This window comes from Xiphophorus maculatus, chromosome 6 (assembly GCF_002775205.1).
Source record: "Xiphophorus maculatus strain JP 163 A chromosome 6, X_maculatus-5.0-male, whole genome shotgun sequence".
NCBI classification, from domain to species: domain Eukaryota; kingdom Metazoa; phylum Chordata; class Actinopteri; order Cyprinodontiformes; family Poeciliidae; genus Xiphophorus; species Xiphophorus maculatus.
The window spans coordinates 16,670,985-16,697,803 of record NC_036448.1 but is presented as its reverse complement, the minus strand read 5'-3'; the positions used below and the strand labels follow the sequence as shown (position 1 = coordinate 16,697,803).

Sequence of the window (26,819 nt, the reverse complement as noted above, 5' to 3'; positions counted from 1 at the left end):
TAAACTTATTATACAAGATATATAATATCATTTAATCGCAGTATTAATTCTTATCATTAAACATAGGTGAAAAACTAGATAAGAATACATAAAAGCATAATCTGTAAACCCTTTAAGTGTGGTGTTACTCAATTTCTTGTGTACAAAGAAATGGAGTAATAATAGGAAAATGTGGTTTCATTTGAGAATATAGTCTGACTTAACTATTTTGAAATAATCAGGGTAGAGAACTAAACAATCCATAAACCTTCAGGGGATATTTTAAATGGTTGCAAACAAGCTTTTGGAGTACAAAGCTGTGTAGATTTGGTCTTTAGCTTCACAACATGCTGAGTAACTCAAACACTCAAGGGTCTGATGGTGTCCAGGTGAAGAAGTCAACACCCCGGAGATCCTTAGGCAGGTACTCCTGTTCCACCGGGCCGCTAAATTCCGGGTTGTACTTGTAGCCTTTAGCATAGCCCAGCTGTTTCATCAGCCTGGTGGGTGCGTTGCGGAGGTGCAGGGGGACAGGAGGAAGGGGACCTTTGTGATTTCTCAGACATGCTTTTACATTGCCATAGGCCTTATAGATCTCTATAGACTTGGGAGCTCGTGCAAGGTAGACAGCACACTGAGCAAGGATTACCTGAAAGAAAATGATAAACATAATCTTTGTAGGAAAGGTGGAAAATTACAAAACAATCTATGATGGTGAGGCATGCCTACCTCACATTCAGGCATACCAATGAAGTGACAGGCTTGAAAGGCAGACACAGCCTGAGTGAGAGCGGAGGGGTCGGCCAAACCTGGAGGACAAAAAGCAGGGAGACATGTTGAAATCAATCACATTTTATTAACAGAGCACTTTTCAAAAATCCAAAGAGCAGAAATAGAGGCATAAAAAACACACACCAAATATTAAGAATATTGATGTTAATAAAATGAACAATTAAAAAAAGTGATTAGGTACTGGGGATAAGAAACTGTGGAAAAGCACTTTGGAGGGATTCCTGTACTTTTTCTAGATACGTTTCTGTACTTTTCCAAATTAATATTCCCAGAGATCTCACCCTTTTTAGCCATTTTGTTGTAAAACAAAATTTTATGGTGAATTTACAACAACTAGTTCTACAGAGGTCATGTTTTGAATATATGGATCAGGAAAATCTAAGGACAGACGGATTAAAGAAAAGTGGCAAAGACTCAAAAGGTGGACGGATGGACGACTGGACAAACAGGATGGATGAGGAAAGATGGATGGATAGGCAAAAAGTCAAATGGCCAATTGGACAAACGGGTAAATAAAACATTGAATGAATGAATAAAAGGATGGAATGGAAGGGGCTGATTGAAGACAATGCTATAAATAAAATGACCTACCAACATCCTCGCTGGCAAAGCGGACCAGCCTGCGGGCCACGTAGAGGGGATCCTCACCGCCCTCCAGCATGCGGCCCAGCCAGTAGAGGGAGGCATTCTCATGGGAGCCTCTCATGGACTTATGCAACGCTGAGATACAGTTGTAATGCTCCTCACCTATGAATAAATTACACACACATATTAACACAAGTTGCCTCACCCTGTGAAGCAAGGAACAGCAAGTCCTTTAGACAGCTGAACATCAAAGGTCAACATAAAGGACGAACGAGTGATGAGACGTGATCTGTAAATGGTTGGAGTAGCAACATCTACAATCTGAGGATTTTCAATACCGCATCTATTAATAAATAGCGTGATAGATGCCATGGTGATTATGAGGACATGGGGAACGACTAATCTCTGCATTAGTTAGCTGCCACAGTTATGAAGGTGCCAAATTATACAGAACAGCATGGCAAAAGCTGGACTCTGCAGCGTTATATAATTAGTTTTGTAAAGGGCATTGATGTCCTGATAAATATGAATAATATTGTCAAGTATTAGGCATAAAAAAACACACACAAAAAAGTGGCCTCAAACTTGATTTGCTTGTGACTGGTTTAGCTCCTGCAATTTGATACATTTCTAGAAAAGGCTCATAAAGTTCACACAAGTATCACAGATAAGCCCACAATTATTTTTAATTCTAGTATTGACTCTGGCTGAGCTAAACAAAACATGCTCCTGCTCATGATATTTAAACTCATTGAATCAAGTTTAAATATCCATCTGATTTTTCTTCAACAACTGCCATTTTTATTTTGCAAATCTCTGACTTGTAAAGTAGCTAAATTAATTTCATTGCTAATAAAATATTAAACATTTTTGTAATTCATTGCTAATTTATTAACCCTCTATTAATTTCTTAAATTGCAATTTCAAATGTAAATCAAAGATTCACAGTAAGTCAACAGATTTGATGTTATTTGTGTTTGAGAATAAATATTTGTAATTATCATAAAACATTAAATATAACATAATATCCTAGAAATATTGGCAAAATGTGTGAAGGCTAAGCGTAGAAATATTTGAGGTCAATTGCAAAAACCTTTCTGAAATCTAATAAATAAGCAAAAGAAGATAGCAGAAGTCAGCAACATTTCTTTGCCAAAGAGCATAAAATTACTGCAGAACATTACTTACAATGCTAAACTGCATGGTCATCTGTTAATATGATGTAATCGATACGTACTCTTAATTAAATAGATAATTGCTCTAGGTGTACTATTAATAACTGCAAACTCTAAATTTAAAGCGGACCTTTCTAAATGTAAGAAGGAATAACAAAAAGTTTGAGACTTGGCTCAAAGACCCTCGTTTTTTCCCCAGTGACACTAACAGTGAGCAGGTATGAGCTCACCTGCTTTATCATAGAGGATGTGGGACCTCTGGAGACCCTCCTTGATATGCTCCTCCGTCACCACGATCTCTTGAGGAAATCCATGTTGTGTTGACTGGTTCGGTTGTGGGGATTTCATCTGAGCTTGAACAGCCAGTTGGAGACTATTGAGTCCAGTTCTTGCATCACCATCACAAAGGTAGGCTATGGTGTCCAAGGCTTTCTGCTCAATGAATACAGAAGGTCTAAAACAGAAAATATATAAAGCATCAGAATATGACAGACTTTAAATAACAAATATTTCACTATATGATTGTTGCAATTAAAGCTATTTTCTAAACTAAAGACTTTTCATATTGAATCGCCCTTTATAGACATAAGGAATCATGTCTTTAAAGCAGTTCAAAGTAGTTTAATTTGGCTGAGATGTAAAAAAATATATATATTACAATTATAAGCACAGACAGTGCTAAATTCCTCTAAAATTAATCTGAAGCCAATTAGAGTGGGATGCGGACAACTTGAAAATTGAAAGTATTCAACAGAAAATTACAAATTCAAAGCAAGCTCTGCTAGCAAAGAGAAAGTTATTAGGAGAGACTTTCATCCATTAAAGGGAAAATCCCTCTCTACCAATACCTTTAAATACCACGACAACTTATGTGTTTTCTAAAAATATTTATAAATATTAAATCATTTTGAATAATATAGAAAAATTAAGGGGAGGGGGGGGGATAGACAAAAACTGATCTAAATCAGCAGAGACCGTAAGATAGCACTTACTCAGAGCTACTGGTCTTGTCTCGATAAGAGGAATTTGTTGGATCTTGTCCTTGGACTTGGATCCCAAGTGCAGCCACTGCCCTGTTCAAAATTGAGCCCATTGCCTCAACTGACAGCTTCTCCAGTACCAGCACCCTGCATCTACTTAGCAAAGCAGCGTTCACCTGGAAGGACGGATTCTCAGTGGTTGCTCCAATCAGAGTGACCGTACCGCACTCCACGTGAGGCAGGAAGGTGTCCTGGTCATACAAACAAAAAGTGAGAAAGAAGAAGTTAACAGAGATGAAAATATGAATCCTGAAGTAGTCTAGCACCTGATTTACAAGTTTGGATCAACAAATAAAATAAAGTGACTTAATTGCTATGTTTAGCCTTTTAAAACATCTAATATTAAACAAAACCTTACAAGACATGATCAACAGCACCAACTCGTGTGTTGTCACTTATGTTAAAATGGAGCAGGATCCATATATTCCTTTCAAAATACCAGTTTAAGTGATAATCAACAGTTTGTAAGTGGCAGAGCAGTTTTTAGACAGCAGAACAATTTAATAATAGAATATCAGAGAGCAAATAGATTTAGTGTGGAGTCCCACAGGGCTCATTGTTTGGACCCATATTGTTTTTGAAGAATCTATGAAACTAAAACTACTTTGTTGTGGTTATTCTACCTGCTGGGATTTGTTGAAGCGGTGAATTTCATCAATGAACATGATGGTTTTTCTCTTGCACAGCCTGAGCTCATTCTGTGCCTGCTTGATCACCTCTCGGACTTCGTTGGTGGATGCACTGGTGGCCGACAGTGTGACAAAACGAGCCGATCCTTTCTTTTTACTCGTGCTGGCAATGATGTGGGCTAGGGTTGTCTGAAGACAAAAAGACAAATTAAATAAAGCAAGTCAAGAAAAAACACATTACATGACAAGTCTGGAAACATCAAATTAAACCGAGGTGTTTATTAGAAGAGCATTTATTCACAATTTTATCACTTGCAAAATCTACATATTTAATTATATTTTTACATATAAACTTGTGATATTTTTTCAAAGGAAAGTTAATTGAAAATGTAAACAGAGATACTCTAATAGAATTGGTATTGAATTATTAGCAAACACTAAAATTAAAGCCTACTCACATCCATTTAGACTATCAATGGGCTAAGCTTATCAATTGGAAAGCGAAAGATATATAATTTATCATTTATTGCCGGTGTTAGAGGAAAGCAGTAGTTGCTTTGTGTTACTAGAGCTGCACTATATTAGAAAAACATTGAGATTTAGCACACTGACATAGTTGTGCAATTAAACAAATCGGTTTGATTGATGTGGTGATTGAAGAACAGTTCCATCCCAAGAGATAGAGATGTTTGCCAGCTTTAATACCAAATGGAGTGAATATTTGATTTTCCCTTTTCCCCCCCTAAGGTTATTGATGTACTTTCTACAGGATGAAAGAGACAGAATAATTGTATGAGATACTGGGTGTTGCACCAGTTTGAATGTATCCTATCGCTATCACCTGCACACCTTTCCACATCCTGGTGGACCCCAGAGAATAAGAGAAGGGATCTCCTGAGATTCCAGAAGCGACCGGATGAGAGTTTGCTGGCCTACAACTTTGTTCTGGCCAAAGTAATCCTCCAGCGTGTTCGGTCTCAGAACCTCCGCCAGAGGTTTGTTTAATGATAACAGGTTCCGTGCTGGTAAGTGATTGATGTTCTTCTCAGTTTCGCTGTTTGACACAGACGGAGTCTCTGTCCCTGTTGACCCCGACACAGCCTCAGTCAGCACACGTTTAGTTCCCTTATTGAAAGCACTGACGGGACTTCGTTTGCCCGTAAACACAGCACTTCTGTCAGGCTGAGCGTCAAGTTTGCCCTTGTTGGCTTGAAATAGAGAAAAAACCGACGAAGAGGATTGAGTCCCAGGCATGGCGGGGGAGGAGGAAGAAACACAGTTGTTGACAGGCTCCGAAACGCGCACTTTCTTCACTGGAGGGCCACTCTCAGCAGCGGTGGACGGGCTGTCAGCAGCGCTGCTCAGCAAACATGTGTCCAGGTGTCCGTTAATTGTCCCAGGTGTGAAGTCTTTGAAACAAACAGGACATTGAACTGAGTTCGAAATTGTCTCGTCCGCCATGTTGGTTCCCGCGAATTGTAGTTCACGTGACCAAAACAGTGCTTCTGTCTGGGATGATGACGAAACGGCATGAGACTGGACCGGGGTCGTAAATTAACCCAAGTACCAGGTCCTTCTCAATTAACCGCGTTTGTTTTGTTGGTAATTGCTGTCAAGGCTAATTTACACCGGGCGACAAATGGTGCGCACCCTATTTTTCTCTGAATGCATAAACTCAAATATAAGCAAGATACTGTCTGTAGTGAATGATGAATAAGAAATCTGCTTTACTTAATTTTATTTTTTAAGGATTTAATTTCCTTCATATTATATTATATTATATTATATTATACCTTCATTTCAAACAAAATCGTCCATATAAAAACAAATAAGCCTTTGTCTTCAAGCAGACAAAACAATCACAAAATCACATTTGTTCCAGCTTTCATATAAGCTTGATGTGTACCTTAGTTCACCATATGTTATAACTGCCATAGCTCTTACTGACTTTCTTGACAAATTCAAACTGCACATGAATGAAACATGCAGTTCATCATTAAAGACATGAATAGTTGGGACCATTACTTCATACATTTAATTTGTAGATCTCCATCCTGGAAGTCTGAGGAAGATTTTAAATTGATCTTTAAAAGCCACATGTGGCATTTTAGAAGAGGTACAAAGGTCTTGAAAAAAGACCACTGTAATATAATCTGTGTACATGTTAAATTTACATGCCAACAAATTAGATTGCATGAAAACTTATGGCACTGTTGCTTCACATTTTCATCCCAAGTATTACTTCTTACAATATGATCTAGTATTTCAATACTTAGTCTTTTAAATAAAAAGCTGGAACATTGAGCTTCTGATCCTTCTTAGTTGTAGCAATCAAAAACACTTGGGATTAAAGGCGAGGTATTATGTATTTTCCAGGTGCATAATGCTGTTTTATAGCACAATCAGCTAATATGTTATCTTCAGTTGTTATGAGAATTCTTTGTTGATATAACAAAAATAACTTCTGACTTTCCCCTTCACGGTGACATCATAACAATGTTTCTCCAGGCCTCTCATTGATGCCAGTATGATAATCTCAGCCGAAGCACAGTACCACCAAGTGTTTGCTAGTTGCTGCTGGTGTTAGTCTTACTTACACCATAAGTAAGACTGTATACACAGTCTTACTGGACATGTGTATGTAGGAGAGGCCAGGGAGATTGGTGGTCTGTGTGGCAGGAGCTCGGGTGGGGACTGAAACTCCACGGTGGAGCTTTGAGGCCTTAGCCGGCACATTGTGGTGGTCAGTTTGACATTTGAGTAGTATTGAAATAGTGAAAGCTGATTATTTACAAGGATCTTCGACTGCCTTTGCTGACAGGAAGACAAGAACAGAAATTCTTTAGATTTTTCATACAGTGCTAAATTAAGTATTTCAGTTCACAAAGTGTCTGCATGTAGAATGTAACAGTTACAGGCTAACATGAACTGAGGATGGTGAAACAGCTTGTGTCTCCGACACTCTTTGCTGGCACCTGTCACTCTTTTATAACAAGGACATGCTGACCGTCCTTTGGCTACAAAGTGTCAATTGAAGTGGATAGTTGACTGAATTAACAGAGGCTGTGGAGGATAATCTAGTCCTAATGAGGTGTTCCTTACTCTGAGGAAGTACTGACGTCTGCTTCTCTTGAGGCTCCTCTGCCGAAACTCCAAGGGACCCTCTTGGATAAAGATAGGAAGTAAAGGAAGGCTATAGGTAGGATGAGAGGTAGACTGAAAGTCATGGAGAACTTGGTCTTAGTGGGAAACATTTTTCTAGTCAACAACATATGTCTGGTTATTTCCTATCTCTGGGGCAAACTGCTCGATTTTCTCTGCTACAGGAGGAGGCACACAGCATTTGCCAACCAGGTACTTACAGCTCACTTTGACACATGGAACAATATCAAACATTAGCAAAAAAAATTTTAACACATTTTTTCTTTTTCTCAACTAGGATATTAACCAAGCATGAGTGCTGTCAGTATTAACAACATTTTAAAAATGTTTCTCTGTGAATTAAGTGTCTTATCAGTGTTTATGCACAATGGATTCCTTTAAATATGAGATGTTGAGAATATAAGGATTTATTTTATCTAATTATTTTGTAGACATATTTTTGTTTTATCCATCAATCTTAACCGCCTATTTAATACATTACTCTCACATTTAAAATATATAAACTTTTTAACTTTTTAAAATGAATGCAGTTGGTTCAAATTTATATAGACTATTTTAATAATTACGCCAATATCTTTCAATATGTCTCATACTATTGTTTGCATCAATAATTTCATAAAGGCTAAATGTCAAATATTATTGTTGTGCAGCTGCAGATAAGAACAGAATACTTTACTCAGATATGTTCTCAGCTTCTCAGAATTTAAACAAATTGTCAAGCAAAGTATATTATTTCTATCAAAAGGGTATCTGTAAACATTTGTAAAATATTATAGATTCAAATGTGTCGGTCTTATATTTTAATGCATTTTGTTTCAATGCATTAAAAAGTATTGTTTCCTAACTGAAATTATATTGTATAGTTACATCCAATAAATTACAATACTCTTGAAAAGTTAATTTATTTCAGAAACTCAGTTCAGTAAGTGAACATCCTTACACCAAGACATATTTAACCTACTGATGTTTCCAAACCTTAATTTCTGTTAATTATGGTGTTTTATCCATCCATCCATCCATCCATCCATCCATCCATCCATCCATCCATCCATCCATCCATCCATCCATCCATCCATCCATCCATCCATCCATCCATCCATCCATCCATCCATCCATCCATCCATCCATTTTCTTTACACCCTTGTCCCTAGTGGGGTCGGGAGGGGTGCTGGTTCTTATGTCCAGCTAACGTTCTCCACATTATGATTATACATTACTATCAGGATGCCATTCCTAAAATAAAAGATGTCAAAGTAAATTCAAGTATGAATAGTTTTAAAGACAGCATTGGCCCCAAACTTTCAGGTGTCTCATTGAAAGCTAAGGATCAAGACGGATTGTTTTTAGATTTTCCTAGTGATTCATTATGTCATAGATTTAGAAAACACTTGCAAGGTAGAGTGAACAAATATTGTAATACGTGGGATGCTGACGATTTATCCCAGTCTCTTACTTTGAAAAACCTTAGCATTTCTTTTTATGTAACATCTAAATATCATAATTATTTGAATTAGCTTGGACAACACATGATGAATTATTGTCTCAGTGATGGAGATATTATTGCTTTTTGCTTGAAAAGATAAAACATTACATAATTGGATAGTATTACATAGTAGCAGTATCTCTGTGAGTTGTGGTAGTTTCACTGTAATTTTGCAAATGCCTAATAACCTCTTGTTTTGCTGCCATCTAGTGGGTGTTGTAGTTTAGCTTTTTCTTTAAAATCAGTCAAGAACAGATCTGATAGATCATCCACAGATGGTTTTCTATCAGACATTTGCTTTTGATTTCAGCAGCTCCTGCTATAATTTAAAAATATTTTATTTATTATGTTTGATTTTTTTTTTGACCGTTGAAAACACCAGTAAATTAGGAATAGGTCTTTCTGGGAGTACGCAAATATAAGCTGTCATGCACCCAAGCTTGATTATAAATACACATGCTGTGTAGTTTTCTGTAATACTGGAATGGTTTACCTTAGAGGCTAATTGAAGCCCTCTCACCCTCTCCTTTTTCCATCCCCCCCTGGGGATCCAGAAGATCCACCCATAATGTTTACTGTGGAAGAGCCACAACTATGTAACTAAGCTTTATTTGCCTTCTCATACTGACTTTGACACCATTTGTGGCATCTTCAGCATATAGCTCCTTCTACAAACCACTTTTAGAGCTATACTATTCATTCCTCAGGTGAATGACAGTAATTCTTTAAATTAACGTTTTTGTAATTGTGATAAAAATATACTTGGACTCCTTAATTGTACCAGTGAATATTTGTTTTTTTGCATGTACAGTCAAGTTGGGAGGCCAATTTAGCTTATATTTTCAGCATAACCAGATTAAATTAAAATAAATTTACCCATATTAGGTATACCAGACTAACCAATAAATAAGCTGGGCGTATTTTAACACGAGTCATTGAACACATTTATCTCACCCTGTTTGATGCTTCACTTTAACTTTGTTTAAGCATTCTTTTTTTCTTTCTTTTTTTTTTTTTTTTTTACAAAATCTAGACATATTAATGGAAAGTTATTGTCTGACAGGGTTTTATTGAATGATTAAAGTACAAAGCAAGTAACCCTTCATATTTCACTTCAACACTGTAGTCATAGGCCACGAGAGCACGAGAGATGAAAGAGAAAGGACTCCACTCATACTTCAGATCAGAGCGCTTGAGTTTCATAACTGCTGCAAAAACATTTCAGCCCCTGACGTTACTAAGGGAAAGTGTATCTAGAGCAGGGAGAAGTGTGAGTGGAGACATAATCAGAGGTGGCTGGACAGTAACCAGACCGCACATGTCCCCCTGAACTCCCCGGGACATTGTGTTCTCTGCCAGGGAGGTTGTGCTCCATTTTTAACAGCTGGCCTTGTGTGGTTGCCAAGCGAATGCCCTCACATGGGTCATGTAAGTCTCAGTAATAGAAATATACATAAAATAAGATATTTCATCTCCCAGTTTTTTTGTGGCAGAAAGGTTGATGCAAGGCTTTGTTCGCTTCCAGCATGAGCTTCAGAGATTTGAAGTTTTATTTATCACTCGCAGGTTTAGACAATCTTAGGGGGTCCCCTAAATTTATTTAACACATGCATGCTGCCATTCAAGTGTTTATTGTAAAACTTTGCTAATTCATTGAAATTCACCCTTTTAAAATAATATTGAAGATTTCTTTTTGTTTTTGTTAAAAAGTGTGTGTTTCAGACACACTGTCCTTATCCCCTACTACAGCATGCTGGAAACGACCTACACAGTCTGTCATCTGCTGGCATTCAAAGACAGGTGTAAGCATGTCTTTTCCAAAGTGATTAATGACAGGTTTCTGTCCATCTGTTTATGCCTTGTCAAAGGAACATGTTCTCTCTCCAAGCCATCTTCCTAGAAAGTGCATATTTTAGAGTTAAAAAAAACAACAACAAAAACACTCAGTTATGTGATGATTTTTTAAAAACTGTCTGGACATCCGAATTTTCTTCTTGTAGACAGAATAAATGACAGAGGTACCTTATGGCAAATCTGAATTTGAATCTAGTTCCTTCCTTTCCCCCTCACTGAACCTCTCTTCAAGCCAAGACATGGGTGTGAGTAACTGGCATGAGCTGAGTTTGGCATCTTGTTCCAGTTTACAGTCTGTGCTTGTGTTGTCAGAATCATTACGATCTCTTCAAGCATGAGTCTGTGGGAACATAAGAAGAAAAGGGGGCTAGATGGAGAGGGAAGCCGGGGGGAGTTCAAGAAACAACTGTTTATGTCTGTCCATACTGCTGACATTAGTGTAGTCTTGATAAATCATAGATCACTTAATTTGAGCTATAAGACATATGGATTATGATTATGTTACACAAGGTCAGTTAAAATTGATCTTTTACTCTCCTACGGGAGATTATTAGAGGATGTTTTTGTCAGAGTAAGCACATCATAAATCATCTGTGTCACCCATCTCTTCTTTCAGCCTGAAGGCTACATGTCCAACTGTAGGTCAAGCTTCTTTTCAATTCCCTTGACAGCGAGTAGATGTTACAGGCAATCCTGAAAGGATCTCTGGATTGCCTGTAAGTTTCACTCCGCATTTACAACAGCATATCACTACTGTTGTAGTCCTTGCTTTTCAGGTTGAACATTACACAGAATTTCTGTCTTTACAGAAAAGTCTGCCTGTTACGATGAATCTATAGTTCACCTAAGTGTGGGCTAATCATTAAGCATTTAGTACTATGTACAGTGATCATTTTCACACCTACCAAGCAAGTGCACGGAGGTGGGCTTAACAGTTAAAGCCTCTCAGATGTCTCATAACCCAACAACTGCCAAGTTCCCTCCCAAAACATTTGAAGCCTGCTGACGTAGGCTGGCCATTTACATTTAGGCCCCCCCAACTCACTCTATTCTTAATACCATATCATGAGGAGAAGACCAGAGGGTTGACTTCATAATAGTTCTGATTGCTTAAATTATCTTGTAGTTTCAAAGATTTAAAATCTCTTGTGTTTGAGTGTTTCCCTGCTGAGTTGTACCTGGAATATTTTCTGGATTCCTTTTCTAGCTTTCTCTTCTTTTCTGTAGAACTGGCAGCGATTTTAGTGAAAGTATTTTTGTTTGTTTCACGGATTTTACCTAAACAGTTTTTGTATCAAGTTGGTGTCTTGAGGTAACTTTTGTATCACAGGAAACTATGAGTTCCTTAGTCATAAATGCAATGGGAGACTCCAGTAATGCAGGATTTGATATAATCCAAAACCACATTGAATCCCTGAGTGGCAAGATGGACAAACTCATCAACATTCAAGAAAAGGTCCTCAGTCGACTGGATGGGATGTCACAAGAAATTGATGATATTGAGCAGGATATGGAGCAAATCAAGGTGGACAAGGAGGAGATCCATCTCTCCCCAAGGGTGGTGAACCAGACCCAGGTGATGGGGCGGGAGGTGCGGCAGATCTGCCAGGAGATGAGCACCATTATGTCTGTAGTCAACCAGCGGTCTGAGCAGCAGGCCCAAAAGCTAGAAGGAATGGAGAAGCTGGTCCTTAGCATGCAACAGGTCATCAGCTTCATTGGTGAGACGGTGAAGTGTTCAAAGGTGATGGAGATGATGTTCAAAGGTCCAGCAACTCGGAAAACCTCCAGGAACAAAGACAGTAAAGGGAAGCAAGCAACCAAAAGGAAAGCATCCACAGAGACGGTTACAAAGAAGCCTGACAAGGTGGGAGAAGCTCGAAAATGCTAAGTTTAGAGCATTACTATACATTGTCAAATTTTGGGTGACTTTGGTCTTAATCAAAATTGAATTTTGGCTTTTACAGAGTAGCTTCTGAAGTGAGATTAGAAAATTTTTATGCTTGAAGGGGTTCTACATGCCCATTTATTATTTTCATTTCGTGTTTGTCAGCATTCCACATGCAAAGCAGAATGCTGTGGAAACTACCACGATAAAGTTATAACTCAGTAGTTTCTGTTTTTTTTTTAGCAGGACAAGTAAAAATGATCACAGCACCAAAGCTGAACAGCATTGTTTTTGCTCATTAATGAACTTTGGCTTTGTAGGGTATTTTTCTATATAATTAGCTGATTTAAAAGGTCACGTCTGGGTTTTCTCATGTACACACTTCCAAGATACATTTAATGGGTAAAGCATTAAGGATAGTTAATGTCACAAGAAAATGTTGCTACTGCACAATAAACATGATACCTATATAAAGTCCCCATTTAACTCACGTTTATGGCTGCTGGCTCCCTCCTTGCGCTTGATGCAACATGGCCTCCTTTGCATGAGGCACAGAGGGGCACAACCTGGCAGCACCAGGGTAAAGCCAGCATGAAGCCTAGATTGAAATACAAGTGGCCTGGTTTTTTTTTTTGATTGGAACAGTGGTATTTATTTTACCCCCCTCTGCTTACCATATGTCAATGTTTCATGATGAGTCAAATTTCTCACCTTCTCTCTTTTGGTCTTTATTACTCTCACTCACTCAGATTTCTTTGTACATGTTGTGCTTGTACTACCAGTCCTAGCTCTCCATATTCCCCCAGTTAAAGCTCTGCTGGCAGTTTTACAGCATATTGCTACAAGTCAGTTATGAATGGCTATAACAATGCCTGATAGTCCCTCAATGGAAGAATCTGATGGCTTTTACAATTATTGGTTGTACACTCCAGTCTTTATCAAAAGGTGGCAAGAAGAATGGCATGGTTAAAAGATGAGCATAAGAAGACCAACATATGGAAGAACATGCTCTGGTCAGATGAAACCAAACTAAAACAGCTCACACACATGCAAAATGCAATGTGTGGCAGAAAAGCAATGCTGACCTCACCCTGACCACACCATCACCATGATAAAACATGATAGTGGCTGCTTAGTGTTGTGGGGACAGGGAAGCTGATCAGAACTATTAGGAGGATGACTGGAGTCACAAAAAACTTAAGACAGGGTTGGAGGTTCACCTTTCAGCAGTACAACAACCTTAAAGATACTGCCAGCCAGAGGTAGCATTTCAATGTGTTCAAAGTGCACAAAGTATCTAAATGAGATCTAAATAAGAATCTGTGGCCAAACTTGAAAATCTATATTTACATAGCCAATCTGATTGAGACCGAGTTATTTTGTAAATAATCAGCAAAAACACAATTTTTTTTTGCAGGCATAAAGCTGCTAGAGACATACGCCAGAACACTTACATCAAAAAGAAGTTCTACAACATCGAAAGTGGTCTTCAGTACGATATTACAGAGGATGCACTTTAAAGTACCTTTCAGTGTTTCCTACATATGTAATCTACTGCACTGCATTTCATTAAAGGCACTTAAAGTTCAGGAAGTTAAAAGGTATAAGCATTATACAATGTCTATTTAAAAAAATAAAATAAAATCTTTTACGCAAAAACACTTTCCCATTGCACTGAAGTCACATCCAGAGCTGACCTGGGCTTTCTGTCTTTATTATCTGTAATTAAGCAGACTGTGATGTCTCTGTTAAAGGGTCACTAAGTGCTATCTGGCAGCAGCCGGCACTCAGACGTGCACACTGCTATCACTTACATAGCTGAAGAGGTTCTGGTTTTCTTTTAAGTTAGACAGATGAGCAAAGCAAAACCTGACCACATTGGCAGAAAGAAGGGTTACTGTATGTTGTAGGAGTAAAAAAAACTTCCCAATGATTTTTTTTTCTTTTTGGCTGAACATTTATGACTGCCAAGTAATCTGAATTATTTGTGGCTCGTGTTTCAGTGAATTTCCGTTGTCGTCAGAGTGCTTGTCAGGTGGCGGCTTCATCCTATCCCACCTTCAGAGGTGTGAAATATTTAACATTTATTTCATGTTACTTTGGCCTCTAAATACACTCCCTTGTTTTCCAATTACATTTCTTTACCCCTGTTTCATTACAACTGTCTCTAAGTGAACCCTAACACTAGCAACATATCCCCTCTCAGTTAACTTCATCGTTGAAAAACATATGTGGGACACCTCAAGTTCAAGATGAGTTTTTTTCCATCACAACCTGATATCAGAGTGTTTAGTATCATCGATTCAGCTGGGAGATTTGGAGAACAACCTGCAATCGCTTGTAATATTTTCCACACAGGGTCAGCATCACATTCCACTGTTGAGTGCGACAAGTGATAAGCTATAAATTCACTGTCCTGCTGCTACCTATCCATCAGTCATGAATAAGCAGAGGCATGCCATTATATAAGCCAGTATGTGCATGTTGATGTCCAGTAACTGTGGCCACTAGTCAGTTAGGTCTTTGCAATTTGTCATATTGTGTTTATTGAAAGTGACTTTATGTTTTTGAGAACATCAGCCCTTTATGTCAACTTTCATATTAACAAGTTTTTTGTTATTTACCTATACAGTTACAGTACTTGTATGCTACTTTTAGTCAGTGCTGTGAAAAAGTATGTCACAGATTTCTTTCTGCTTTCATGCATATTGCTGTATTTTTTTGAGACAGTATCTCACTTGGATTCAAGTATTAACTTATATCTCACTTCCACTGAGCAGCAGGGTATGGCTCGGTGAAGATTGGTATGCTATAGCCCCTTCTCCATTGTCAGGTCTCACTCTAATAGTTTCTAGCTAAGTTGGGTGTGTCTCCATTAGCAGTGTGTTCCTCACTATAGGTGTGAATATGAGAAGAATGTGGACCTGAATGTGGAAACTTAGGTTATGAGAAAAGAAGTTGTAGTCACTGATGATAATGCTCTGATGTCTGTTTGCGCATGTTACTTGCCAGGTCATTGCCTTCCTGGACAATTCTGCTCGAAAAAAAAATCTTGCACAGTCTGGGCTTTCTCCCCTTGACTCGGATTGTCTCCGGTAGATTTTTTTACTGGGCCAATCAGCCAACAGAAGGAGTAGTTGTGAACAACTATGCTGATTTTCTGCACTGTTTTAGAATTGCAATCTGTCTGTAGTTTTAGCAATGGCAGTGGAGGAAATGAACGAAGCAATTCAATCTGTCTTGGCCATGCTTCCAAATATTGAAATGACATGAACAGCCACTCCGCTTGGATCAGCACTTCTCTCTCTCTGCAGTGGAGGATGGTTGATTACAATGCAGGCAATTTCTGATAAGCTTCTTAACACCAAACTACGTATTACATATGTCACGGGCAGACTTTAGCAATTGTGTAAAATTGAAAACCTCAACACACTCCACACCTCCAGGAAGCAATCGTTTCACAACAGCTGATAGCCCAGACCCTCGATAAGAAGCACAGTGTAAGACAAGAAGTTGGTTTTTACCCGGCTGATTTTTTACCAGGAAAGCGCCTTTTGGCCATTGTCTGAGAAGTCTCTCTCTTATTGATTTGTGGCTCACCATCTTGCCAACTACGACGGTCTTGTTGCAGATTGAAAATGGTGGTTGAGATGCTTATGTTTGAGGAATTTTCATCCAGTGACGTACATCCACGGATCAAAGAGTCTGCTGACAATCAAATGAGTTGCTCACAATGCCCAGCTTGTACCAGCCCTGAGGTGGTTTCCAAAAAATGCGGAGGAGCTGCACAGAATCTGCAAATAGAGATGAATCTGTTGATTGGGGAAGAATCGATTAAAGCCACAGCCTGGTTAGACTCTGACTGGGCAGGCAGGGTTAAACCCTAAGTCTATAACACTATCATAGCATGACTCCATAATAGTGTATCACTTGCTTGTCGCAGTCTGTGACATTTTTATGTCCCCCAATCAAAATACTGGTTGTGTAACGCCTATGGCTAACCATACCACACCATTGTCCTATGCACTTACAACTGAAGGGAGGCATATAGCAAGACACATATCTTACAAAAAGTTCCACTTTTGTCTCATCAGTCTACGGAATATTTTCCCAAATGTTTCAGGGATAACAGAAATACTTTTGCACTAGCAAATCAAAGCTCTCCTGTGGATAATATTTGTGCCCAGGATCTTCCTTATTGTTTGATGATTAACTGAGGTAGATGAGCAATGCGCTGCTTTAAATGTTGTAGGTTTTTTTGTGACCTTCTGGATGAGTGGTCCGGAGAGAGTTTCACTTTGGTTTGCTGGAATACCAAAGTCTTGCGGATGACTTTGCAGCTATATTTCGTTTGGGACTTTTTGAGAATATTATGTTATGTTGTGAGCTGGGTTCTAATTAAGTGATTTCTTTATTCTAGGTTTCTCGGGCTATTTTTGTCAGATATAAAAAAATATTTAAATATTTAATGATCTGAAACATTTAATTGAGATATAAAGAAAAAAAAAACTAATGAAATCTGTGAGGTCAAATACTTCTTTACAGCACTGCTGCTTCAGTTAAATGCCTGTTCTGTTTGCAACAATATAAAAAAATAAGATAAATGCACCGCTTCTGTGTACACTGCTACAACCCTACCAAGCATTTCCATCTTGTCTTTTTACTAGAAAACTACCTCTAGCAAAGCCAGTAAATGGAAACAAGAGATAACTCCTGCATGTCAGCCAAGTTCTCTGCAGCCCCATTACAAGATAAAGCTCCATGGACCAAAGCATTTCCTCGCATCACGTAAATGTGGAAGCTTTGTAGGTTTTTTGTGCTTACAAACTGTACATATACTAGAACGTCTTTATCTTTTCATTGCTTGACTCTATATTCTTTTGCATTTATGATTACATAAAGGGTGGTGCCTAGTTCTTAATGTTATGAGGCTCAGCACCAGTTTATCTGGATATTATTGGTTTGATGTTTTAAAAAAATATAATAAAAAATTATTTCTTAAAAAAATATATTTTTTCAAAGTGAGAAAAACTTTTTAGGGCAGATTTCTGAATTTTTGTTTTGGACAAACATACATCTGACAAGCAAAGATAAATAATATAGTAACAAACATCAAAATTGATGTAGTGCAGATATTGTCCAGGCTACAAGATCTAATAATTATTTATTTATTTTTTCACAGGGGAAAGATTACAAGAGCAAAGATGGGGCAGAAAAACCATGTTTGGGCCAGAAGAGCCTCAAAGCTCAAAAGAAGATGAAGCCTCCAGATGCAGCAGGTACTTAAAGAAATAGAATATAATGGTTAATTCTTGCAGCAGTCAAATCCTAGCTCAGAAACCAATCTCAAAATCAGTGCAACCTTAATTAAAAATTATTTGTGACTTCCTTATTTATGGAAGAGGTATAAATTATATACTGTGAGTCAGACACTTAATTCAAATTCTTTTTTTTTGTGTAGGTAATATTTCACCAAAGAAGCAGGCTTTGCTTCTTGAAGAAGTGCAGAAATTAAACAAAGAGAACACAGAAAAAATGGGTCAGTTGTTTCTGCAGCTGGATCTGGAGTCTGGGGTGACCCCTAAAGACGAGCAACCACAGGCCCCCGCTTGCAATCTGGTGGACTATGTGCATGAAGATTCCCAAGCTACTGTGGCTGAGGAACGTGAGGCTAAAGCTGTTACTGAGGAGCAAATAGAGGAAGAGGAAACTAAGGAAAAAGCAGTGCCAGTGGATGATGTAGTGCAAAAGAAAGCAGAAGAAAAAAAGCCTGAAGTTCCCAAGGAACAACAGAAAGAAAATATTTCTGCTTCTGAAGAGCAAATAGAAGTCTCCGAGATGCCCTCTTCCTATGTAGATAAAAAAGAAGAGATTGCTACCAGGTATGATTGTATTTACCTATAACTACTCCTGTCGCAATAAGTCAATCTACATTTCTGCACAGGGTCTTAGGTTTTGGTAAACTTCCTTCTTATAGAACAATTTATAACTATTTTGTTTTCTCAAACAAAATAGTTGAATGCAGATATGAATCATTGATTAAAACAGATGTTTTCCTTGCTGCTCTGGTTTTGTTTGCAATTAACCTTAACCTGCCAGTTTCATTATTTCATTTTTTTCTTTCAAATTCATGCTGTAGAGGCTATGTTGGGTTTTTTTGTGCTTTTTTGACACATTTGCATCCAATTTTTCTTATCTAAATCTACAAAGTATATAATGTCACAGAACTAAACAAACCTATAAAACCCATCAACTTCAATCTGCAGCGATGACGACAAAGAAGCAACACCATGCACAGAGACTGAGCAGGACCAGATCACTGAGACAGAGCAAGACAAGAAGGAGGAAAGAGAAGAAGCACAGAAAGAGGATGATGATGAGAGCGCTGAGCATGAAGACTGGGCTAGCTTCAAGGCAGATGGAATTCAAATCCAGTTCAACCTTAAAGAAAAGTTGGAGAAGGGAAAACTGGAGAATGCTGATGAAAAAACGACAGATGACGATCAAAGTGAGCGGTTCTTCATCGGTGAGTCATGTCCGTCTTCTTAAATAGCAGGACAATGCCAGTGAAGGCTGGTGCTAATGAGACTGATGACTAGAACTTTCTCTTCATTATCCTGAAAGTTAGGACATATATTGTTTGTAAAGCTTTGATAAATAAAACACTTTGCACACTATTTATTTTGCTTACAGTAACTGTACTATTGATGTAGAAGTCTACTTGCAGTGTAAAACTGAGCTCTGAGGAAGTGGAAACGAGACTAAAGCAAGGGAAAATGTGTCATTATCATTTGATTTCAAAAATATTAAATATGTCAATAAACAAGATATGAATAAAATTGAATCAACCACTTCAGAGTTACACAAGTGATCAAGAGAGTTAGGTGGTCCTCAAGTGAAAACTGAAAGCATATCAACATGACCAAGATGTGAATCTTGCGCTAAATAAAATAATAGAAAAAAACAAAAATGATCAGGAGCATTCATTTCTGACTCATAAATCATTATTATCCTCTGGAATAAAGGTTAAATGCTATCTTAAAATAAACTTTTATAAAGGTTAATAGCTTTACAACAGGAATAGAATAATAATAAATAACAACTTAAAAAAGAGGAAAACAAACTTCCAAAGACACATTTAGACATGCATCTCTAAAGGTTCTGGAAGTAAATAATACAGTAGTAAATGTCTGGGATTTACTATGCATCTATCTGAATGCAGTAGATTATGTAATATATATTTTTCTCTTTTATCCAGTAAAATGTAATATTTATCTTTTTAATCTGATTATATACTTTTTGGGTTAAAATTTAGGATGTATTAATGCAATAATGATTCTTCACTGAGATTCCCAGCACACTTGATCTGGATTCTACAGTTCAACAAACGGAAATTCAGAGAAGAGCACAGTCTGGAACCTGAGACTTGAATTCAAGCTGTCTGCTTTCATAAACAATACACAGACAACAACTCTATCTGTAATTATTTATTACAAGAAATTTGTACATGATATGGCAGTGCAACAATGGTTGCATGCATACTTTAAAAAGTCAACAGCAGCTGATTATTAGTGAGACATGTATGTTACACCTTATTTATAACTTAGAAAAAATATATATCTTTTTGATTGTCTCCCCGGCCTTTTTTAGATACCACTCCTCCTCCGGCAGCTCCTTTTAATCATCGCATTGTGTCTGCTAAGCCAAACCAGATCAGAAACTTTTACACAATCAACTGGCAAGAGGTCCTAGGCGGGTGAGTGCTGCTCCTCTTTTCTACTTACCAAAAATAAATAGGTAAAAATCTTGCATTAGTGCTGAACAAAAACCATAAAAAGATCAATTCCAGATTTAGGGCCCATTGTGTAATTGTCCTCCTCTTCCTCCACCCTTTCTCTTCCTCTCCTCAATGGTTCATAACTCCAGAGTCATGGCAGTTATTTTTACACGAAGACTGACTGGTATGTGATACTGGATCCACAGCGCCAGCTGGTAGCTAATCACTAGGTGTTAATCCAGGCCTTCAAAGAAGAGGCGCGGCCTGGCTCAGATTGAATAAAATAGCAGATTAACCGCAACACTTTCCAGAAGGAAAGATCAATTCTTGATTTCTCATGGGAAAGATGCACTCCACTGTCAATGTCCCATTATTAAGTGATTCTTTACTGCTGCAATGCATAATTTGCATGGCTAGAACAACTGGCTGTCTGTGCAGCAACAGGAAGCCAATTGTTCTTTCTCCCACTCTTCCTACAGGGGCCGGTTCGGTCAGGTGCACAAATGTGTAGAAAACTCCTCAGGTCTCACTTTGGCAGCGAAAGTCATTAAAGCTCGAAGCCAGAAAGAAAAGGTACGACACCTGAGACACGTTGCCATGACGCTGAGCAAGTCTATTTTAACTCCTACCATGAGAACTAAGCCACGTGTGATATAAAAAAAACCAGGGGGCCGTTACAGTTTTTAGTACTTACTAGAATGTTGTTAGGCCTCTCCTGGAACAGAGGCAAAGGGAATACTTCTCACCACAGTGAGAAAATAACTGACCTAGACCAGACCTAGTCTCCGATCGCAGAGAACAGCTGACACCTCTCATTTTATGTTTGTGTATCTGTTTGTGTCCTGCATCTGTGCGTCTTCCTGTCTGCCTCTGCATCTTTCTGTGCCTGTGTTTTCGGTAGGACGTGGTGAAGAATGAGATCCAGGTCATGAATAATCTGGACCATGCCAACCTGATCCAGCTCTATGCAGCTTATGAGTCAAGGAATGACATCATCCTTGTACTTGAATAGTATGATACCTTTTTTTTTTTTTTAGAATTCCAGTACATGTATGTAATGTGTATTAAGAGGACATACCAACTCAATATTTAAATTTTTAATATGATTATTAATTAAATTTACTATAGGTTGCTTTGAGGTTTTTTTTTAAAGCAAAATGCTTACACTTTTTGTTGTATATGTAATTTGTTTTTGCATTTGTCTTTACTATCAGTGTTGGTGGAGGAGAACTCTTTGACAGGATTATTGATGAAAACTACACTTTGATGGAGTTGGATGCTGTGGTGTTCATCCGACAGATCTGCGAGGGCCTTCAGCATATGCACAAAATGTCGATACTGCATCTAGACTTAAAGGTAACAAAGATAAACACAAACAATATAGGTGAGGAATCTCTGCATAAACTTTGAGAAACAGATGTTGTTATGGAAAAGTTCTGCTACCTTATAATAGTAAAGATTGCACTGCATTATCAATGTTATTCAAGTTTTTTGGCAAAGTTACACTGGGTCACTACATTTGAATTTATAAAATATGCACATCATTTATTTACTTTAATTAAGAAGATATTTAAAATCAAATGTCTAGCTCATGGCTCTTCAACCTGTGGCTCCACAGTCAGATATGGCTTTTTGGCCCCCACTCTGTGGCATTTACAAACCCAAATAAGAAATGTTTTTAATAATAAAGGCAATAAATAAGGGTGGTTTAAGCGGTTCTCTTTGTTTTTATGCAGTATTTCCGTAGAATATCTACAAAGGTCCTTAATTGTACAAAGCTTTGAAAAGTAATTTAATGTTTCTTAACTTTAAATTATGTAAATAATAATTTTATATAGACTACAGCAAAAGGCTCTCTCAGCTGGACTCATTCTACAAAATGCTAAGATTTTAATCCTTTCAAAAGTTTGTTCATTAAGTTTGTCCTAAAATCTGAAAGTATAAACAGACCTAAATTAAATTTTCTTAGATTTCAAAATAAAACATTTTACTTTGTCTTTTTTTATGTCAAATCAAAAGTGTTTTCTGCTGCTCTATATAAATTCTATTTTTTTAAATGGGGTCAGAAATGGCTCTTTAAACGATGACTGGTCCTTGGTCTAGCTAAAATCAATAACTAATAGAAAAAGGTCTTTGGCATAGTTTTATTTACTGGAAGTAATTTAAAGGTCTTTTTTTTTTTTTTACTTTTCCTGATCTTTCAAGCCAGAAAACATTTTGTGTGTGAGCAGAGTGACCAACAAGATTAAGATAATTGATTTTGGCCTCGCTAGGATGTAAGTTCCTATTTCTGATTTACTAAATGTTTCATTGGTATTTTGAAAATGCAAAATGTCCCCGGATTGAAAAATCATGTCCTGTTTCAGATATAAACCACGAGAGAAATTAAAGGTGAATTTTGGAACTCCAGAGTTTCTAGCTCCTGAGGTCGTCAACTACGATTTTGTGTCGTTCAACACAGACATGTGGAGCCTTGGTGTCATAACTTACATGCTGTAAGTAAAGACGAAAATTCATGCTCAGCTGTGCTCAAATCATCGGTAAATCTTCCTTCTCTTTAAATGCTAGCCTGAGCGGTTTGTGTCCCTTCCTTGGCGATGATGACAATCAGACTTTAAACAACATCTTGGCTGTTCGGTGGAACTTTGAGGAACAGGAGTTTGCAGATACTTCAGTGGAAGCAAAAGACTTTATCACTAGGCTCCTTGTTATAAATAAAACGTAAGTGCATTGTGTCTCTGTATGATCTGGAATTTTTAATATCTGGTGGGAATTTTAAAATGTGAAACGTATTTTTGTCTTACATTTGTCGTCAGCTGGAGGATGGGAGCTTGTGAGGCATTAAGGCATCCATGGCTATCCGACTCTGTTCTACATCATCGTCTTTATACAAAGGTAGAGAAAAATGATTGAAAACCAACTGTGGATCATGAATTATCCTTAGTTCTTCCAAATCTTATGAAAGACTTATGATTTAACTTTATATGTATTTTTAAGATGGAGAGTGTCGGGTGATTACGTCAAAATTAGATTACTTTTATCATTATCTTACAAATGGATTAGTAAAAAAAGAATAAATATTAAATGATATTTAAAAATGTGGAATGCGTACATGTATATGTATAACAGACAGACAAAAAGACAGAGACATAGCAAATTCTATAATAAGTGTTTATATTGCACTTTGATGCTGCTTAATATTTATAAAATATTTTTTACACGATTTTCTTAATTTTTTGACAGAAAAATATGTGCAGATCACGCAGATCATCATGCGTACCCCTGATTGATATATAAGGTAAAGTTGAAAGTGATCCATCCATCCATCTATCCACAAGGGGGAAGCATTTCTTAAATTTTATTCTGACATTACTAGACCTCCGGAAACTAACCTTCTCAATGGTTCTTTTTAGATCTGGACAAGAACGAGATGGCTCCTGATGTGGCAACTTGGACCAACCCTTTTTGTCAGTGAAATCTTCTAGACTTCTCTAAATCCAACTGTAGCACCTGAGATGTGGATTGATTTTCAGGTTACGTGTGATCCCGTATGTTCTAAGAATGTGAAATGTACTCTCACCTGGTTTAGTTTCTTCACATTACTAATTTGTAAAGCCACGCATTATCCTTTCTTGTTTATTCAAATAGATATTTGTGGAAACACTCCCGTCCTGCAGCTTATGCAAAGTCCACAACGTTTATTCATTTCTAAAATGTTGTCAGGGATCTGCCATAGGGATGTAGTTCCTGAATTTGACTACTTTCTGTCCTTATTTTAGTATCTAAAAAATGGTGCTATAAGTATCTGATGAACCATTATGTATTATATACTTGAGACTGATTTGCGTGCCATCTTTGCTTACATTAGAAGTGCATGACTAGCTTGAGGCTTCACTTTCAAATACTACTTACTTTGGTTTATATCTAGCTAAAATGTGGCAAAAATGTTTTGTGTGGCTTTCTTTTTTTTTGCAAAAGACTTAGACATGCTAAGAAAAGGTCTATTGCTGTTACTGCATAACAGTGCACATCTATTTTTAACTCCTTTCTCAACATAGCAATCCTAAAAGTATGTCTGAGAAAAGTACATCTTTTGTTGCTATAGCATAATTTCACATGACAAATATTAGGAAAACCTGACCTGTAATCAAAGTACATCTTGTGGACGTAACCAAATTGTTACAGTACAACTTATACTTGAGTATATTGATATTTATACACTGATATATTTTTTTAGGTTGATCACAGTATAGAGGAGACTTTAAATAGTAATCCAAAACATCATGTTTCCTGTGGTCTGGATGTAATGTGACAAAGTGAGGGATCTCTCTTGTTGCTACTCATCAAAATTAGAAAGAACATACCATGGAAGTAAGGCAGATGTACAGTATGTTGGTCATATTAAACCTTTTAGAATAATCTAGCCTTTTCTATGAATATAGTTGTTCAATGGGGGAAAAAATACATAAAAAAGGATTTAAGCACAACAACTAATGCAATATTCATTAATATTTTCAACAATTCAAAGAAATAAAAGGTAACTAAAGTATTTCTCAAAATTTTATCCTACCCTTTTCCAATCAAGTGATGAAGGACTTGATGGACATTTTAAATAAGAAATCCCTGACTTCATCTTTCCCAAACGATATATGCAACAAGGAGGTGCTTTTTTTCTGAGCCACTATTCAAAATAGACAAGACAAGTGAGCATTCCATTTACGTAAAGCCAATGTGTGTTGATCTTCATAAATCAGGACACGACAAAAGAAAAGCTCAAATAGTTTACTGTGAGACTACGATATAGCATTAAAAGATAGTTTTTACTTAGAGGCTTTCTTTTTACAAACCTTAAATGTGTAGTGTGCTGTGTATAAAAGTAATAACTGTAAACTTACCTAAATCATAAATATTCCTTTTAGTCTGTAGATATGATTTTAGAATAAAAGAATGTGGCCCTTAAATTAAAAATGTACTGATTGTGGTGATATTTGTATGTCCGCTGTCAGAATATGTAGTACCTGCACTTTATAATATTATTTATTTAAACGATAATTCACCAATCTTGTTTGGTGGACAGATTGTATGGTCAAGTCTCTTCATGTCTTCCATGTCTGATTTCTGAACAAACATGTAACTTTAGAAAACGTACTTCAGCAAACACAGTTTATGTCTTACCACCTTAATTTACTAGTTTAGTTTTTATTGCATGACTAGCTTTGTGTTTTGCCCACTTTTAAAGTCTAAATGTGACCCACACAGTCAAAATTTCTTTTTCTTTTACTTTTATTTTTTATTTTTTAACAGTTCTTTACTATCTGGCTAGCCTGCCTCTGGAGTCTTTTTGGTTGCACCAATGCTTTTGTAGATTTATGTATGAAAACCCCCCAAAACATTTGAAATGCCTTCTGTGAAGGCTCACAAACTAAAAATAATCCACTACTCATTCATAGAACATTTATGTAGTTTTAGTTTACCTTGATGAATGTTTTAATGATTGTCAGAGCGCTATGTGCTTGTAAATTAAAGATGTCGTCACTGAGTGTTAACAAAGTCAGCATGTAATTGTAAGTGTGCACAATCCCATTAAACAAACCATTTTAAACAGTTTGTTTTTCCTTCTTTTATTTTTTGAAGATAATATTGCCAGACAAAATACATTTTTGTCATGAGCTTAATCTATATTGCAGATTTGGACAATTTGTCACAATTCAAAATTGACCTGACGTTTATAAACAATAAATGGCCTGTTCTAGTATATTTTATCAAGTCGAGACGGCACCAAAACACTTCACACTACACCCCGTCATTCACACCCACACACACACACACACGCACACACACACACACACACACACACACACACACACACACACACACACACACACACACACACACACACACGCACACACGCACACACACACACGCACACACACACACACACACACACATCCCTTCACATGCTGATGGTGGCCAACTACTTGATTGTAACTATAGCTGCCCTTGGGCAATCTGACAAAAACTAGGCTGCTATATACCGCCGTGGGGCCCAGATATGGGAATACTGGTTTAATTTACATATATTAGGATGATGTATATAATTCAATATACAGTATATTATAATCAGATTGAGTCTGATTAGAACTTTTTGACTTATATTCTATATTTGTCCAAAACCACCCAGGTTTTTTTCATTAAATTATGAATAATCATTCTTATAACTTCCTGTCGATGTTTAGTCAAGTTTGAATTATACCTAAGGTTTCACGCGAAAAGGCCTACCTTGTTTTCTGTTGTCTTACTATGAAATAAACTTTATTTTTACTAACTTGACCTGGAGATCATAGGGAGCTACATTCTCTTCATAGAAAAACTAATTCAGAAGGCGTTCCTCCCCATAAACCTTTTCAAATGGGATAAAACTGGAAGTTACCAACTTTCCTTGTTTTGAAGTATTT

The 26,819-nt window shown here is 37.2% G+C and overlaps 2 protein-coding genes and 1 long non-coding RNA gene across 8 annotated transcripts; 1 reads left to right on the top strand and 2 right to left on the bottom strand.

The window, feature by feature from the left end:
• Positions 1 to 78: 78 nt before the first annotated feature.
• On the bottom strand, positions 79 to 5,676 carry wrnip1 (Werner helicase interacting protein 1). Of its 2 annotated transcripts, none has more exons than XM_005812873.3 (7): positions 5,050 to 5,676; positions 4,195 to 4,389; positions 3,524 to 3,762; positions 2,762 to 2,985; positions 1,363 to 1,518; positions 709 to 788; positions 79 to 628 (listed from the first exon to the last, which is right to left on the bottom strand). In XM_005812873.3, the coding sequence occupies exons 1-7, from the start codon at positions 5,659 to 5,661 to the stop codon at positions 347 to 349; spliced, it is 1,788 nt and encodes a 595-aa protein (XP_005812930.1). In that variant the 5' UTR covers positions 5,662 to 5,676; the 3' UTR covers positions 79 to 346. The 2 variants fall into 2 exon arrangements, with proteins under 2 accessions (XP_005812930.1, XP_023191388.1); XM_023335620.1 differs by having other exon boundaries at positions 476 to 628; positions 726 to 788.
• Positions 5,677 to 7,414: 1,738 nt separating this feature from the next.
• On the top strand, positions 7,415 to 25,971 carry LOC102217469 (myosin light chain kinase family member 4-like). Of its 5 annotated transcripts, none has more exons than XM_023335616.1 (15): positions 7,415 to 7,554; positions 17,255 to 17,392; positions 17,770 to 17,866; positions 18,049 to 18,469; positions 18,854 to 19,113; positions 20,238 to 20,343; positions 20,844 to 20,937; positions 21,266 to 21,375; positions 21,579 to 21,720; positions 22,570 to 22,640; positions 22,731 to 22,859; positions 22,933 to 23,085; positions 23,181 to 23,259; positions 23,608 to 23,662; positions 23,778 to 25,971. In XM_023335616.1, the coding sequence occupies exons 1-14, from the start codon at positions 7,426 to 7,428 to the stop codon at positions 23,659 to 23,661; spliced, it is 1,983 nt and encodes a 660-aa protein (XP_023191384.1). In that variant the 5' UTR covers positions 7,415 to 7,425; the 3' UTR covers position 23,662; positions 23,778 to 25,971. The 5 variants fall into 5 exon arrangements, with proteins under 5 accessions (XP_023191384.1, XP_023191385.1, XP_023191383.1 ...); XM_023335615.1 differs by lacking the exon at positions 7,415 to 7,554 and adding an exon at positions 11,775 to 12,566; XM_023335617.1 differs by lacking the exon at positions 17,255 to 17,392.
• LOC111608950 lies at positions 9,916 to 13,995 on the bottom strand. Its single transcript, XR_002752923.1, has 3 exons — positions 13,079 to 13,995; positions 10,868 to 11,039; positions 9,916 to 10,741 (listed from the first exon to the last, which is right to left on the bottom strand). It is a non-coding gene; the product is annotated as an uncharacterized LOC111608950 (long non-coding RNA).
• Positions 25,972 to 26,819: the final 848 nt, after the last annotated feature.

Coding starts and splice junctions, on each gene's coding strand:
- wrnip1 (XM_005812873.3), bottom strand. CDS start 5,661: ATGGCGGACGAGACAATTTCGAACTCAGTTCAATGTCCTGTTTGTTTC. Junction 2,986..3,523: donor GACAAGACCAGTAGCTCTGA/GTAAGTGCTATC, acceptor TTTCTGTTTTAG/ACCTTCTGTATTCATTGAGC. Junction 789..1,362: donor CTTTGCCAGCGAGGATGTTG/GTAGGTCATTTT, acceptor TTTGTCCTCCAG/GTTTGGCCGACCCCTCCGCT.
- LOC102217469 (XM_023335615.1), top strand. CDS start 12,036: ATGAGTTCCTTAGTCATAAATGCAATGGGAGACTCCAGTAATGCAGGA. Junction 21,376..21,578: donor ATCATCCTTGTACTTGAATA/GTATGATACCTT, acceptor CTTTACTATCAG/TGTTGGTGGAGGAGAACTCT. Junction 22,641..22,730: donor GATTTTGGCCTCGCTAGGAT/GTAAGTTCCTAT, acceptor GTCCTGTTTCAG/ATATAAACCACGAGAGAAAT.